The sequence below is a fragment of the Aquarana catesbeiana genome, linkage group LG09 (assembly GCF_042186555.1).
Source record: "Aquarana catesbeiana isolate 2022-GZ linkage group LG09, ASM4218655v1, whole genome shotgun sequence".
In the NCBI taxonomy this organism is placed as follows: Eukaryota; Metazoa; Chordata; class Amphibia; order Anura; family Ranidae; genus Aquarana; species Aquarana catesbeiana.
In genome coordinates this window covers 268241640-268259483 of record NC_133332.1, presented here as the reverse complement: position 1 = coordinate 268259483, position 17844 = coordinate 268241640, and the positions used below count along the sequence as shown (strand labels likewise).

Below are 17844 nucleotides of genomic sequence, written 5' to 3'. Positions count from 1 at the left end.
TGGGCCATTTTGCCTTCCTCTGGATGAGGTAGAGAGAGATAGGAGAGAGGTGGAGAGAGGTAGAGAGAGGAAAGATATATACACACACACACACACACACACACACACACACACACACTATATATTTATTTTATATCATTTTATTTTTTCCCCTTTTATATGTTGAATTAGATGAAGTGCACTCACTGTGGACAAGATCCCTATATTTGGCCATAAGCTTTCCTCCAGAAATGGATCTCGCCCACTCCTCCAAATTTACTCAATGGTGTGCCACACTTAACTTTAACCTGAGGAGATAGGAGTCGATTTACAAACACAGGGGTTTCCCTAAAATAAATTCCCGAAAATTTGGTCTCAATGGTGAAATTTAATGAGTCAAAGTCTCCAGATGCTATAGAGAAGTGATAGTAGATTAATTTGTACTTAGGTTGGGAAGTATGCACTGCTTACTCGGTCACTGGTACAATGTGTGAGCTGTCTCGATGGAATGTCCAGTTAGGTGCTTTTCACTGTCAATGGACGATTTAGAAGTACGATACTGTAATAAATGTGTCGTGCACGGTCTCAGTCATGTATTACAGTAGGTGACCGCGATATTGTGTCAATCTCGCCGCTGTTATCAGCGAGATTTGACACCTGCGAGCCCCGTCGCAGGAGCCAGCGCCGAGCTGGCTCGCTCATCGGGAAAGGAAAACTTTTTTTCCTTTCGCGATGAGCAACAGGCAGTGCTGACAGCTGTCTGGTATGAATCACGAGGGGGAACGCCGCGCCAAATTTTAAATAAAAAACTGGTGTGGGTTCCCCCGCAGGGGCATACCAGGCCATTAGGTCTGATATGGATTTTAAGGGGAACCCCGTAAGCCGAAAAATTGGTCAGGAAAGGGGGTGGGGAAAAGCAAGCGCCCCCCCCGAACCGTACCAGGCCACATGCCCTCAACATGGGGGGGTGGGCACTTTAGGGAAGGGGGGGCGCCCTGCGGGGCCCCCCCAACCTAGAGCACCTTGTCCCCATGTTGATGAGGACAAGGGCCTCTTCTCGACAACCCTGGCCGTTGGTTTTCGGGGTCTGCGGGCGGAGGGCTTATCGGAATCCGGGAGCCCCCTTTAATAAGGGGGCCCCCAGATCCCAGGCCCCCCACCCTATGTGAATGAGTATGGGGTACATGGTACCCCTACCCATTAACCTAGGGAAAAAGTGTCAATAAAAAAAAAAAAAACATACTATACAGGTTTTAAAAGTAATTAGGCAGCTCTGGGGGTCTTCTTCCGACTTCTCCGGCCTCTTTTCCCGGTGTCCGATTCTTCTCCGGCCTCTTCTCCCAGTGTCCGATTCTGTGCCCGGGACTGTGACATCATAAGGGGCGGGGTCACTGGGTGACAGCACCCGGTGACCACGCCCCATGCCTATATAAGTGATCGCGCACCACTCAGACAGCATAACAGCGGGAGACAGCATCGTGTCAACATCGGAAGAAGAGAAGAAGGAACAAGACGGCGAAGACCGGGCCAACGCTAGCAAAAGAGCAGCAAAAGAGCAGAAGATAGCGGAGGAGCCCGGCAGAAGAACCGAACACCGGGAGAAGAGGCCGGAGAGAGCGGAGAAGTCAGAAGAAGACCCCGAAGTTGGAAGAAGACCCCCAGAGCTGCCTAATAAATTACTTTTAAAACCGGTGTAGTGTGTTTTTTTTATTGACACTTTTTCCCTAGGTGAATGGGTAGGGGTACCATGTACCCCATACTCATTCACATAGGGTGGGGGCTCCGGGATTCCGATAAACCCTCCGCCCGCAGGCCCCGACAACCAACGCCCAGGGTTGTCGGGAAGAGGCCCTTGTCCTCATCAACATGGGGACAAGGTGCTTTGGGGTGGGGGGGCCCCGCCCCTTCCCTTCCCCAAAGCGCCCACCCCCCATGTTGAGGGCATGCGGCCTGGTACGGTTCAGCAGGGGGGGGGGTGCTCGCTCGTCCCCACCCCCTTTCCTGACTGACCTGTGTTCTAGGATAAGGGTCTGGTATGGATTTTGGGGGGGACCCCCACGCCGATTTTTCGGCGTAGGGGGTTCCCATTATAATCCATACTAGACCTAAGGGCCTGGTATGCCCCTGAGGGGGAACCCACGCCAGTTTATTTAAAATTTTGCGCGGCGTTCCCCCTCATGATTCATACCAGACAGCTGTCAGCACTGCCTGACGCTCATCGCGAAAGGAAAAAAAAAAAAAAAGTTTTCCTTTCCCGATGAGCGAGCCAGCGCGAGATGCACAGTACCCTGTCGCCGAGAACCAGCGCGACCATAGATAGATAGAGATATATATATATATATATATAGATAGATAGATAGATAGATAGATAGATAGATAGATAGATAGATAGATAGATAGATAGATAGATAGATAGATAGATAGATAGATAGATAGATAGATAGATAGATAGATAGATAGATAGATAGATAGATAGATAGATAGATAGATAGATATATATATATATATATATATATATATATATATATATGTTGAGGTTTGTCACCAATGGCGACATGCCAAACATTCATATGGATGGAAGCAAAAAAATCCAGCTTTTTGGGAGACTTGATTTTAATAAGGATTACATTAAAATGCAATATTCCTTTAAATAACATGCCTAATCTGCCTGTGAAGTGGTGCATCTATATGTGCAAACTAAAACCAACTACAGCAAAAATACAAAATAAAAAGCCATTTAAAAACACTTAGTAAATAACAGCCCGCGGCTGCTTTATTGTGTTTGTAAACAAAGCGGCTAGGGAATCTCTTCATTTATACTAGACCCCTATTCTAAATGAGGGTCTGGTATAGAGGTTAATGGGGATCCTCATGCAAAAAAAAAAAAAAAAACGCATGGACTTCCCCCTAAAAATACCCTCACTGGCAAAGCACATTGTACCCATATTGATGAGGACAAAGGCCTTTTCCCCACAACCCTGGCTTGGAGATTAAATAGAACTGCAGGCAGAAAGGGGACCCTCAGATATTGCCCCCAATGTGAATGAACAAGGTGTACATTGTACCTCTCTAAGAAAAAAATGAAAATGGTAAATAAAAAAAACAAAAAAAAAAAAAAAACCCACACACACACACACACACACACACACACACTTTTTGAACAAATCCTTTCTTTTAACAAGTCCCACAATGTAAATCCATTGTCTAGCAATGTAGATGCAGGGCAATCACAGTGAATGACATCCACCTACCCTACCCACTGGAAAATAAATTACTTGCTGGCATGTTTGACAGCCTAATGTAAACAAAGGGGTGTCTCCCGGGTGACATCATTGACCAAATATGACCATGACCAATACTGGCCAATTATGTCATTGAGGAAACCCCCTGGCATCACTGATCAAATATGGTCATATCAATATTTTCACCCGAGACACGCCACCCCTTTATTTATATTTGGCTATCAGTTAGGGAATGGTAATTTTCAGTGAATGAGTAACGGTATTGTGTCAGACAATGTGACGGACGATGAAATTCACATTTGTCAGACTTTTTTTTTTTTTTAAATAAAGGACTTACAATTTGTAAATACACACCACACCAAAAGCCCCTTTTCCATGTAGAGTGTATGTTGCCCAATGTGGTTCAGTGGAAAAGAGGGAGCTGAGGGTGAAGCAGAAAGGGGGTAGAGCTGCCCCCCCCTTTCCTGGCGAGCCAGGCTGCATGCTCTGATGAGGGTCTGGTATGGGACCCCACCTTTTTTTTATGGATTCCCCCTTTAAATTAAATTTGTGTCCCTTTGTTGACATGTACCTGGAAAGCTGGAAAGTCTTGCCTGACAGCTAAAGGGCTGGTTGGGAATACGTCACTGGTTATTACGACATCGGCAGCTCCCCAACGATCAGCCTGAGCAGGAAACTGTCACACTTAAAAGCAGTAGTAAAACCCGCTAAATGTTTCACTTCCAGCTGCAGCCAGAGGTTGTACTCCCTTTTAATCCGTTCACAAAACCTCCGAACCAGTAAAAATCCAGGCTCATCCCTAGCCACCATTATGGCTGCCAGGGAACAGTGCCCGAGAGGGAAAAAAAAGGCAACATTGTGGATAATGAATGTGAGACACTGGAGAGGACAAAAAACTGCAGCAAGAGGTCTCAAAGGACACTATTCAAAGCACAGAGCATCAAAAAGTATTTAGCACTACATTCAGGTAGCTTGGGAGGGAGAGAAGTGTGAACAAGTGCGAATATTATTATCAGACTTATGTGGACAATGGGGGGAGTCAGTCAAAAAGAAGCTTCTGAGAACCGAGTGGAGAAAATCTAGCAGTATAAAAAGTGTTCATAGTGGAAAAAATCATGTGAATGAAACCCATACAGTGTGGGGAGATGTATGACAGTAGTGTAAATAAGTGTAGGGAGATCTGTGAAATAAGTACTGCTGAATACTGAAAATTGGAAAACAATATGAAAAGCAAAGACGTGAACACTGCAGAGACAATATCCACATTAACTTTTGTGGCAGAATCCTTCAGCAGTATATTGTGAGGTGGTAGAGTTTATACTTTTACATGTCAAAGCTGAGACTACATGTGCTATGAGTAAATCGGCCCTGACGAGCTACTCACATCTAAGGGGTGTCTCATGGACCTATCACACCCAGGAGACAAGAATGTGTTTTCCACAGTGGCTGAATCCTTCAATTAAAACAGGAAGATGTTGCAATCATATTTTAAATAGTTTTAAAATCGTATTGCAATATGATTGCAATGAAGAAACTCAAATTACTGACCTGATCCTTTTTCTCAAGAGCCAGGGCATGTTCTTCAGCTATCTTGGCTCGGTGTGCTTGATGGGCCTCGTTTTGCTCTTGAAATTTTTGTACTGTTGCTAGTATAAAAAAAAAAAAAAAAATTATGTAACTATTTATCCTCCAACCTTAAGTGTTTTTTAAAGTCAGGCTGCAGAGAAAACAACTAAATAACAGGTAGAATATATATAAGGATCTGTTTAACCTGTTAAAAGATTTGTATTTCTACCAATCCTTTTTTGAGGTTTACACAATGTTAATCACACAGCCAGGTGGAGGACACCCCTTACAAATAAGAAATCTAGTGGTGTCAATCCACTTACAGCCCTTGCTGGCTAGGCAGTGAAAGGGTCCAAGCAGAGGTCATCTTATTTATGAATTGAAAGATAGAAAGTCCATAAAAAGGCTTTCAGCGATTGGAGGGCTTACTGAATAGGCACAAAGTTTCAGCTATCGTCTGGACACATTTTACATTCTAAGTTTTAGGATTAAAGCAGAACTTTACCCATAACAACTTGATAAGAAATAATGTTCTTTATAAAAGAAAAACATACATTCCACATTAATATTTATACTACCAAAAATTACTGTGTGCTGTAAATTGCCTCCAGCATTGCTCGGGTTTCTTCTTACTAGAGACTGCCATTTTTCTGCCCTCAGCAGCAGTGAATCATAATCAGGATTCCTGACCTGTGCAGACAACTCAAGTAAACCCTGACCGTCTTAACTACCTCTAGAGTAGGTAGCAATCTCCTACAGACTGTGGATTAGGAGAAAAATAAAAAGGCAAGACACTGTCCTGATTCAAGTGAATACTAGAAACCACTCTAGGCAATAGAGATGAATTAGGATGCAACATCACCTTATGATGCGAGACCAAGAACGGCTCCTTGCATGAAAGAGCCACCAGTTCTGACACTCCACTTAGTGAAGTGATAGCAACCAAAGAAGCCATCTTCTGAGATAAGAGACTAACAGTCTCCCAATTGGTTCACACAATGGCCTCTGCAAAGACAGCCAAGAGTGACTCCCAGTCCCAAGGACACAAAAGTGGCCTGACATGTGGGACTACCTACACTACAAGCTGTATGAAGTATGAATCAAGGAGAAACAATGGCCTCTGGAAAAAATGGATAGGGATGAACTAGAACCCTTAAAAATGGTACTTAAGGCCAATCTCCTTTCCCCTACTGATTGGAGAAAGAAAAGAAAATTTCCCACTCATATTCCAGTGGGTGTGCCCCTTCCTGGCTTCCCCCAGGAAAAAAATAATTCCAAGTCCTGTAATCGAGGTTCCCTGAAACCAGCTTCCAGGGGCTCAACAGTGTGGAGATACAGGAATAAAGACCATTAAGGTCCCGCTGGCCTAGGAGTGTTCAAGGAGCGACCCCGCAGCCTCGCTAAGTCAGCGTACCAAGTCCTCCTAGGCTAATGCAGCTAGCACTATTATCAGTGTTACCACCTCCGGGATACTTCGCAAAAGATGTGGGAGAAGTTGAAACAGAGTAAAGCATCAAATAAAGGGAGAACTGGTCCCCAAGATGTTACCAGTGCATCTGCCCCTATTGTCGGTGGGACTTTTGGACCAGACACAACCTGTTCCCACTTGTTGTAGAACTTGGAATCTAGTGGATCCACCTGCAGAGTTCCCCTTGACATTATTCTATACCTGGAATATGTACTAACGATAATGATATCATTAACTGTTAGTGCAAACAGTGTAACTGAGATGAAAATTAGTAGCGATAGAGACAGCACTTGTTGTACTGTATCAGACAATGTGGTTCACCTTCCAGAGGCGCATGACTCCTGGTGGTTGATATACAGTGGGGACGGAAAGTATTCAGACCCCCTTAAATTTTTGACTCGGTTATATTGCAGCCATTTGCTAAAATCATTTAAGTTAATTTGTTTTCCTCATTAATGTACACATAGCACCCCATATTGACAGAAAAACACAGAATTGTTGAAATTTTTGCAGATTTATTAAAAAAGAAAAAACTGAAATATCACATGGTCCTAAGTATTCAGACCCTTTGCTGTGACACTCATATTTAACTCAGGTGCTGTCCATTTCTTCTGATCATCCTTGAGATGGTTCTACACCTTCATTTGAGTCCAGCTGTGTTTGATTATACTGATTAGACTTGATTAGGAAAGCCACACCCCTGTCTATATAAGACCTTACAGCTCACAGTGCATGTCAGAGCAAATGAGAATCATGAGGTTAAAAGGAACTGCCTGAAGAGTTTAGAGACAGAATTGTGGCAAGGCACAGATCTGGCCAAGGTTACAAAAAATTTCTGCTGCACTTAAGGTTCCTAAGAGCACAGTGGCCTCCATAATCCTTAAATGGAAGACGTTTGGGATGACCAGTACCCTTTCTAGAGCTGGCCATCCGGCCAAACTGAGCTATCCAGGGAGAAGAGCCTTGGTGAGAGGTAAAGAAGAACCCTAAGATCACTGTGGTTTAGCTCCAGAGATGCAGTCAGGAGATGGGAGAAAGTTGTAGAAAGTCAACCCTCCGCCAGTCGAGGCTTTATGGCAGAGTGGCCTGATGGAAGCCTCTCCTCAGTGCAAGACACATGAAAGCCCGCATGGAGTTTGCTAAAAAACACCTGAAGGACTCCAAGATGGTGAGAAATAAGATTCTCTGGTCTGATGAGACCATGATCAAACTTTTTGACCTTAATTCTAAGCGGTATGTGTGGAGAAAACCAGGCACTGCTCATCACCTGTCCAATACAGTCCCAACAGTGAAACATGGTGGTGGCAGCATCATGCTGTGGGGGTGTTTTTCAGCTGCAGGGACAGGACGACTGGTTGCAATCGAGGGAAAGATGAATGCGGCCAAGTACAGGGATATCCTGGATGAAAACCTTCTCCAGAGTGCTCAGGACCTCAGACTGGGTCGAAGGTTTACCTTCCAACAAGACAATGACCCTAAGCACACAGCTAAAATAACGAAGGAGTGGCTTCACAACAACTCCGTGACTGTTTTTGAATGGCCCAGCCAGAGCCCTGACTTAAACCCAACTGAGCATCTCTGGAGAGACCTAAAAATGGCTGTCCACCAACGTTTACCATCCAACCTGACAGAACTGGAGAGGATCTGCAAGAAGGAATGGCAGAGGATCCCCAAATCCAGGTGTGAAAAAAGGGAGCTTCTACTAAATACTGAGCAAAGGGTCTGAATACTTATGACCATGCGATATTTCAGTTTTTCTTTTTTAATAAATCTGCAAAAATGTCAACAATTCTGTGTTTTTCTGTTTTCAACTTAAATGATTTTAGCAAATGGCTGCAATATAACAGAGTGAAAAATTTAAGGGGGTCTGAATACTTTCCGTCCCCACTGTATATGCCTGTAGAGGCATTTCCGGATTACAACTACAATTGGTTCCTCCCAACATCCAAAGCAAGATGTACTGGCCAAAAAAAAATCCAAGATATTGATGGGTAGTATTTTCTCCTATGGAGACCAAGTCCACTGAACTATAGCCACCTTCAAACCAACTGGGGAAGCTGGCATCAGTGGTTATTATCTTCCCATCCCTTCTCCAGAAGGGATGGGAACCATCAACCAGCAATCTTAGCTCTGCAATACCCGGGGAAAAGAGCCTTCAGGCAATCCAATCTTCATGTTCCAAACAGAGAGAATGATCCTCTACCAAAGACCTGGAGTAGGACTGTACGTAGGGAACGTGCCTTGACCTAGTTACAACTTCCTCCTGCAGAATTGTATCAAAGGAAAATCTGGAACAGACTGCTTCCTGAACAAAGATTATTGAGGTAAACTGAGATTGGCACATCTGCATTTTCAGCAAGTCCAGTACTGGGCTGGGAGCTTTGTGAACTCTAGGAGCTGTGGCCAGCCCGAACAGCAGAGTCACAAAAATAAAAAAGATGACTTTGCACTGCAATTTGCATAAAGACTCTTGATGAGCCTGGGAAAAAAAAAAAAAAAAAAAAAGGCACATGAAGATATATGTCATTGATGACTATGGACCCCAAAATCTACCTTTCGCGGAGGTCAACACTAAATGGACAGAGCCTATCTGAAACAAAAGGATGTCCAGCGGCTTAAAGTGGTGTTCCACCCAAAAAAAAAAAAAAAAAAATGCATTAATGTGCCTAAAAAAATAAAAAATCATTTGGAATTTTTTTTTTAACTCACCTCTACATGCCTCTTGCTAGGGGGTCCCTCGTAGTCTGCCTCTTTCAGTGCCTGGGCTGGTGACATCACTTCCCCCTCGGCACAGGAAGGGCTCAGCTCTGCTCCTTCCCTCTTGTCAATCATCTGGGACCCATTACAGGTCCCAGGTGACTGAGCGGCCAATCACGGTGCGTGGCGCCGCTCGCGCATGCGCAGTGGGTGCCCGGCTGTGAAGCCACAGCCCGGCGCCCACGGTTGCAATGCCGGCACCGCCGAACATCCCCTGTATCGCTGGTCCCTGGGACAGGTAAGTGTCCAATTAAAAGTCAGCAGCTGCAGTATTTGTAGCTGCTGACTTTTCATTTTTTTTCTTTTTTTAATGGGCACTCCTCTTTAAGCTCGAGCTTAAGCTCCAAGCTAGACCTCATGTCCCCCCATTTGGTTTTGGGACAGGTTGAGGGTTTTTTTTTTTTTTTTTTTTTTTTAATAATGAGCCCATACCTTCTGCTCCATGAGTCAAATGCAAGGCAAAAGACTGATGACTCTGTGGCAGACTCCGAAGGCCGAAAGAGGCGTACCTACCTACCAAGCTTTTGCTAGCTAAAGATGGAGTAAAAAACCATCTCAGAGACTGCTTTAAGATCTTCTGGCCTGAGGTACTCTCAAAAGCACAGCAGCCTCAGATGCCTCCCTCACACAGGTGGGGAAAATCTGACAGCATCTGGTATTCCCGGGCAGTCTCACCTCCATATACTAATCAGGCTTGATCCTGCTTAGGCTTCGATCAACAGAGATCAGGCATGATCAAGGTGATGCGGCTGCAGTCCATCTGATGAAAAATTAATGCATCAGGAAAATACTGCAATGCCAAACCCCACAGTGCCTCAAATGCATCTGACATCACTGTCCATCAGGGGATGTGGACACCGCCAGATCATTGAACCTGAGAGCGGTGCACCTGCCTCCTCCAGCTGCCTCTCCTTTCTGGAACCCTTTAACTGGTATAACCGGTAAATAATGTGGCCACTATATTAGCCAACCTAATACACAGTCCTCCAAGGATGCAGGCCTAAAACAATGTTGGTTTACTGCTATACAACCCCTTACGCATGTAAATATGCAGGTACCCAGGCATGCCGTTATGTAGGTACCCAAGTATGCAAACATGCATGTATACAAGTATTCTTGCCATTCATGTATTTATGCATTTATGTATACAGCTCAAGGCAAATACAGTGGCTTGCGAAAGTATTTGGCCCCCTTGAACTTTTCAACCTTTTGCCACATTTCAGGCTTCAACCATAAAGATATAACATTTTTATTTTTTGTGAAGAATCACCAACAAGTGGGACACAATTGTGAAGTGGAACGAAATCTTTTGGATTTTTGAAACTTTTTTAACTAATAAAAAAATGAAAAGTGGGGCGTGCAAAATTATTCGGCCCCCTTGCGTTAATACTTTGTAGAGCCACCTTTTGCTGCGATTACAGCTGCAAGTCGCTTGGGGTATGTCTCTATCAGTTTTCCACATCGAGAGACTGAAATTCTTGCCCATTCTTCCTTGCAAAACAGCTCGAGCTCAGTGAGGTTGGATGGAGAGCGTTTGTGAACAGCAGTTTTCAGCTCTTTCCACAGATTCTCGATTGGATTCAGGTCTGGACTTTGACTTGGCCATTCTAACACCTGGATACGTTTATTTGTGAATCATTCCTTTGTAGATTTTGCTGTATGTTTGGGATCATTGTCTTGTTGGAAGATAAATCTCCGTCCCAGTTTCAGGTCTTTTGCAGACTCCAACAGGTTTTCATCCAGAATGGTCCTGTATTTGGCTGCATCCATCTTCCCCTCAATTTTAACCATCTTCCCTGTCCCTGCTGAAGAAAAGCAGGCCCAAACCATGATGCTGCCACCACCATGTTTGATAGTGGGGATGGTGTGTTGAGTGTGATGAGCTGTGTTGCTTTTACGCCAAACATATCGTTTTGCACTGTGGCCAAAAAGTTCGATTTTGGTTTCATCGGACCAGAGCACCTTCTTCCACATGTTTGGTGTGTCTCCCAGGTGGCTTGTGGCAAACTTTAGACAAGACTTTTTATGGATATCTTTGAGAAATGTCTTTCTTCTTGCCACTCTTCCATAAAGGCCAGATTTGTGCAGTGTACGACTGATTGTTGTCCTATGGACAGACTCTCCCACCTCAGCTGTAGTTCTCTGCAGTTCATCCAGAGTGATCATGGGCCTCTTGGCTGCATCTCTGATCAGTCTTCTCCTTGTCTGAGCTGAAAGTTTAGAGGGACAGCCAGGTCTTGGTAGATTTGCAGTGGTCTGATACTCCTTCCATTTCAAAATGATCGCTTGCACAGTGCTCCTTGGGATGTTTAAAGCTTGGGAAATCTTTTTGTATCCAAATCCGGCTTTAAACTTCTCCATAACAGTATTACGGACCTGCCTGGTGTGTTCCTTGGTCTTCATGATGCTCTCTTTCAACAGAACCCTGAGACTTATCACAGAGCAGGTGCATTTTATACAGAGACTTGATTACACACAGGTGGATTCTATTTATCACCATCAGTCATTTAGGACAACATTGGATCATTCAGAGATCCTCGCTGAACTTCTGGAGTGAGTTTGCTGCACTGAAAGTAAAGGGGCCGAATAATTTTGCACACACCACTTTTCAGTTTTTTAATTGCTAAAAAAAGTTTAAAATATCCAATAGATTTCGTTCCACTTCACAATTGTGTCCCACTTGTTGGTGATTCTTCACAAAAAATTTAAATTTTATATCTTTATGTTTGAAGCCTGAAATGTGGCAAAAGGTTGAAAAGTTCAAGGGGGCCGAATACTTTCGCAAGCCACTGTAAGCACTTATGTATGTACTCCCAGGCAAACAACCACATATGCACGTAATCCCAGGCAAACAAGCACAAATGCACGTAGTCCCAGGCAAACAAGCACAAATGCACGTAGTCCCAGGCAAACAAGCCCATTTGCATGTAATCCCAGGCAAACAAGCACATATGCATGTAATGCCAGGCAAACAACCACATATGCACGTAATCCCAGGAAAATAAGCACACATGTATACAGCTTAATGTAAATAAGCACATATGTATGCAGTTTCATGTAAATAAACATGTACGTATGCAGTACAAATGAAAACATGACAGTATGCGTTTAAGCAATATGCTTTTATGGAAGCATGTGCTTATGCAACTATGTGATTAGGCAAAACATGCACTTATGCAATACATGCCTCTGGAAACATGTATTTATGCAACCTATATTACGCAACACATATCTATGCAAACATCTTTATGCAATCATGCATCTTCATGCAATCATGTATAACCATGTATATATATGCAAACATGTATCTTTGTGCAACCATGGATCTTTGTGCAACCATGGATCATGTATATTTTGCCAACATGTATAACCATGTATATTTATGCAAATATGTAAACACATGTATCTTTGGCAACCATGCGTTTCAGCCACCGTGTGTTTCAGCTAGTTTGTAAGCATGCACCTGCTTAACTGCAGTTGGCCCCATGCCCGTCTCTGTCCAGCCTCTGCGCGGGGGAGAGGGCTGCGTTCTGGGGCGGAGGGGGCGCCACCCGCCTCATCGGGGCCACAGGGGCTCGAGTGGCAGGTGGGCCTGGGGCCACCCATGCTCATATTTTTCCAAACATGTATAATTAAACATGCATTTAAGCAACAAGTTTGCAAGCATGTATACTACCCTTCACCTGCCTTCCGTGCAGTCAACAACACTTTAAAGTGAACTGCTATCCATTCAGGGGTGTATCGACTTACAGTTGTATAGTTCCCCCAGCTAAGCAGTAAATATGCAGCATATAATCATGACTTGTCTGCCACACAGTTCTCTCATAGTAAGTATGCACACTTTGTTAGTATCCATGGGCTGCTGTTATGTCTCGAGTCCTTGCCAACCACATGGCCATGGCCACCCTTCCACTTCCTGCTTATATGAAAATTGGCCATACTGAGCAAGCCTGCGCCCTCTAGTGGCTAGGTGAGAAACAGCAGCCCACACGACTAAAAAGTACACAGCATGATTAAACAGCACACTGCCCCCCAGTGGCCACTGGGAACACAGTCAGATTTTTTTTTTTTTTTTTAAAAGAGAAGAGAAACTGCAAAAATGCAGACTTACCATTCCTGCTGCAGGACTCAAGAGTCCAATCTTCACCCATCACGGCGAGCTTTGTCATAAAAGACCTTCAGAGACTGGGTCCCCCTTAATCTGGGGTCCAATCCCCTGGACCTGTATAGCACCCTTCTGGAAAGCACCTTGGTCAGAACAACACTGCATAGGGTTCCAGTACGCAGGGTCCAGCGCCAAAGGCTGCATTACAGGCAAAACCTTGAGGAATCATCTCTTCTTCCAATGAGGCTTGGGTACCATATATTTTGGCTGATAGCCTTTTCGAATGGATCCAACTGAAGTCCATGATTCTTAATAGAACCATCCAGACCTCCAGGCGAAAAAAAAAACTGAGGTACTTCCTGTGTAGGAGGGATTATTATATAGGGGAGGACGGACTTCTTGTTTGATTGATTTATAAGTGTCCATTCACCAGTAGGTGGCGTATAACCCAGTTAGTTATTATGGCTGTTATGAGTCCCGTGATGTACGATAAAGAAAAAGGTATTTAATGATTAAAAAAGCTCCAGTGATTTGTGTCTTTAATATCTGCCTGGGTTCCAAGAAATTTACCAGAAGGAATCTTTTGGCATCTGCCACCAGATTCCGTCTTTTTTTGGTTGCTGTAACAAGTCCACCATAAATAAAGTTACATCATACAACCCACCTTTCCATCCTACCAAAAACTAGACTACCGATTCTGAAGAAGTGTGTAATAACTACAGCTGACCACAGTTGTTATGCGGCCCAGCAGCACAGGGGTTCAGTGGTCCCTGGTTGCATAAATAATCCGAGCTGTAACTTATATTTGACATTTATATTAAAAAAAATAAATAAAAAAAATTAACATTTTAGGCAAGTTCATCAAGCTGCTTCAAAATCATTATCCTAAAGGGCTAGGGGATAATGGTACAGAAGGACCCATCTAGTACCATAGTCTGCAATTGCATATAGATAAACCAAAAAAACATATCTATGGGATACATATGACACATACATATTAAAAATCTAACATCTTTACTATATGCACAAATTAGATAAAAGCCATAGTGAATCAAATTGATCCTAAAATCAATATTATAAGCCGCTTTTCATATCTCTCCTCTCACCAACAGAATTGAATGCTAGCTAGCATACCACAAATGAAGGACTACTATAACCACCTGCTGCCCAAGGTACGTCTGGGCTTTTACTGGGGATATCTGAACGATAGCTGCAGGCATCATTCAGATATCATTACTTTCTGCCAGCGATTCCCTGCAATGCAAGTACAATCATAGCGGCTGTTCAGCCACTTGATTGTTCATACAGGCGGCGGGAGAGGGCGCCCCCTCCCACCACCCTCCGGTGCTTCTACCGGCTTGCCCGTGCAATCAGTGAGCCAGAGAAGGAATCCGCCAGTGGCGGAAATTCACCATAGAGAACTATCTGGGTCTCTATGATTCTCGGAGGCCCGGGTTTTTTTTCACATCTCTCCATAACGAGGACCTGAGATGACCTGTCATGACTATGTAAACATCTCTTGTAATAGGAAAGGGAAAGTGTAAGGGAGAGTGTGTTAAAAAAAAAAAAAAAAAAAAAAAGTTTCAGCAAAGCGCTTCGGCAATAGTGCTTTACGGGCGCTTTTAACCCTTTATTCTGCCTGTAGCGGGGGTTAAAAGTGCCCAGCTAGTGGCCGAAAAGCACCGCTATTACAGCAGTAAAGCTTTACCGCCAATGCCCCACCACCACAGTGTGAAAGTAGCCTTGAAGATTGTAAACACCACATAGACTAGACTTTTTTTTGTGTGTGTGTGTGTGTGTGTGTGTGTGTGTGTGTGGCACGGAACTACAGGCAACATTTCCAGATGATGGAGGACAGATGGAATCAAAATGGAGATCCCAAGCCTTTTTTTTTTATTAGACTGCTAAGGTCTGACAAAACAGATATGGTTAAAACAGCAGGTTGCATAGCCAGATCGGCAAGAGAGAACAAGGTCTTAAGGAGTGCTTCTAACCTTTTGCCCAATTAAGTCCTTGAAGACTAATACATCCCCAATAGGGACTGTTAAGGTTTTGCCAAGGCTGGAAATGGCAGGATCAAGGTATGAAATTGCCATTTGTTTAGAAAGACTTCCTCAATAGCATATTGCTGAGCATCACGTTAAGGGAGGAACTAAGATTTTTTTTTTTTGGGTGTGGCCAGTCACAATGCAACAAAGGCTGCAAAAGCAGGTGTACTGGGAAGGCTTTGGCATAGTTTCACTGAGCCTCGGCTGGTGACCTTTTTTCTAGTCGATGCAGTCTGCTCTATATACTTGGTCCTGGATACAGTGAAAGTTTGTTGTTGAATCTGGGGGCTAGGTTGTCTACATCCAGAGAGTTCCCCATTTCTAACATATCAGATTAAAAATGTCTGGATGAAGAGCCAATTCCCCTTGATCCAGGCAGTGGTAGCTGAGCAAGTTCAGTTTCTGGCTTTGCCCTCCTGGGATGTGGACTCGAGGTCACTGTATAGCGAATTCCAGCCCATAGGATTATCTAGTTTGCTACCTCTAAGGCTGCATGACAACTGCTGGTGCCCCCGTGATGGTTTATGTATGCCACAGCTGTGCCTGTACCCCGGTTGGATTTCCTCACAGAATAGGGCAGGGTGGATTTGATTTAAATCATGATTAAAATCACCAGTAAAAAGGCTTCTGCAGCTACTCTTTTGTCCGTCATCACAATTAAGAACTTCTAAAAACGTAAGGTTTGACCGGTTCTTGTTACAATACCAGCACAGCACCTCCTAAAGGAAGAAATGCATATTGTTCTTGCATTGGAGGGTTCAGTTTGTTACCTAGGACTTGCTTGTCCTCACTCAGTGCACAGAAATTAGAATAATCGGATATACTTTTTTTTTTTTAGAAATGAATTGGAAAATATTTGAACACCCTGTCTTAAAATATTTTATTCATCATGTTAAAATAAAATATTCCACAATTTTTTTTTCTTTTTTCAATTTTTTGGAAAAAAAATAAAAAAAGCCTTCAAGGGAAAAAAAACACATTTTTTTTCCGAATTTTTCAGGTTTTTTTCCGGGCCTTCACATCTCTACCCAACAGTGCCCATCAGTTTTTTGTCAGTCTTTTCATTCATAGCGCAAAAGTTAAAAACCGCAATGGTGATCAAAAACGACCAAAAGAAAGCTCTATTTGTGGGAAGAAAATTATAAAAAATTTGGGTACAGTGTTGAATGACCGTGCAATTGTCAAATTGCAACAGCACTGAAAGCTAAAAATTGTCCTGGGCAGGAAGGGGGGAAAGTGCCTGGTATGGAAGCAAATGTCATCTCTACCCTGCAGCGGCTCTTCCTCTGACCCAGTGTTGACTCACTGACAGTCTCATTTACTTTAACCATTTACAGACCGAAATAATTTTCCCTCTCAATGACCGGGTAATTTTTTGAGATACGACACTGCGTCGCTTTAACAATTACGTGGTCGTGCAACGCTGTACCCAAACAAAATTAACGTCTTTTTTTCCCACAAATAGAGCTTTCTTTTGGTGGTATTTGATCCCCTCTGTGTTTTAATTTTTTGCGCTATAAAACAAAAAGAGCGACAATTTTGAAAAAAAACAAAAAAACAATTTTTTACTATCTGCTAAAATAAATATCCAAAAAATAAATAAAAAATGTCTTCATCAGTTTAGGCCAATATGTATTCTGCTACATAATTTCGGTAAAAAACACGCAATAAGCGTATATTGATTGGTTTGCGCAAAAGTTACAGTGTCTACAAAATAGGGGATAGATTTATGGCATTTTTATTATTTTATTTTTTTTACTAGTATTGGTGGCGATCTGCGATTTTTAGCGTGACTGACAGATCGGTCACTTTTTTTGGGACCCTTGACATTTATACAGCGATTAGTGCCATAAAAAATGCACAGATTACTGTGTAAATGTCACTGACAGGGAAGGGGTTAACACTAGGGGCAATCAAGAGGTTATGGGGTGTTCCCGGGGAGGGGTTTATGACTGTGGGGAGATAGGACTGAGTGGAGGAGGAGAGAGATCGTTGTTCCTAATCACTAGGAACAGCAGACCTCTCTCCTCCCTCGTCAGAACGGGGATATCGGTTTACATTGACAGATCCCATTCTGGCTCTTTCCCACGATTGTAGGTGGCCAGGGGAAATAGCGGCCACTGGCCACGCACATCGTGTCCCCCGCTGTGCAACAGACGCGCCTGCCATGGCTCTTAAAAGGAGCCAATGTACACCTACGGCAATTTGCAGGAATGAGCCGACCTGCTGCTGTAGAATTATGGCGGTTGGTTGGCAAGTGGTTAATGGGACAGCTGGTGAGGCGGTAGTGACACAAGATAAGGGACGTGGTGGTAGCAGGTAAGTGGATGCCCGCTAAATAGGTGCTGCCATGATGGAGCTCAAATGACAGGTGCTCTTTAAAAATGTAAGGAGTTATTCTTGCCTGCAGTTAGAATCTTTAATATTTCCAAACAAAATGAAGGTTTCCTATTTAGAATAATAAGCTGTCAGGTTAGTAAAACAGCGATATCAGAATCGATCATACAGTTTGTAGTGCACATTTGTAAAACAATGGGATAAAGGAATATTCTTGAACTTTGTTTTAGCATATGGTTACTGTGAAATTGTGTGAATGCATCAATGCAATGCATAATATTTTAGATTGCAGAGCTTAGATTCATTGAAGGAGTTTACAAAAAATGTAAATATTGCACAATA

The 17844-nt window shown here is 43.3% G+C and overlaps 1 protein-coding gene across 6 annotated transcripts in view; it reads right to left on the bottom strand.

Moving 5' to 3' along the window:
- The window catches only part of GOLGA1 (golgin A1), a 271860-nt gene that overhangs the window by 202827 nt on the left and 51189 nt on the right, over positions 1 to 17844 (bottom strand). For 4 of the 6 annotated variants that reach the window (XM_073600327.1, XM_073600329.1, XM_073600330.1 and 1 more), the window contains one exon: positions 4770 to 4867. In XM_073600327.1, coding sequence (XP_073456428.1) covers positions 4770 to 4867 — 98 coding nt within the window. Of the gene's footprint in view, positions 1 to 4605; positions 4675 to 4769; positions 4868 to 17844 lie in introns of all 6 variants that reach the window. The other 2 variants (XM_073600326.1, XM_073600328.1) reach the window with 1 other exon arrangement.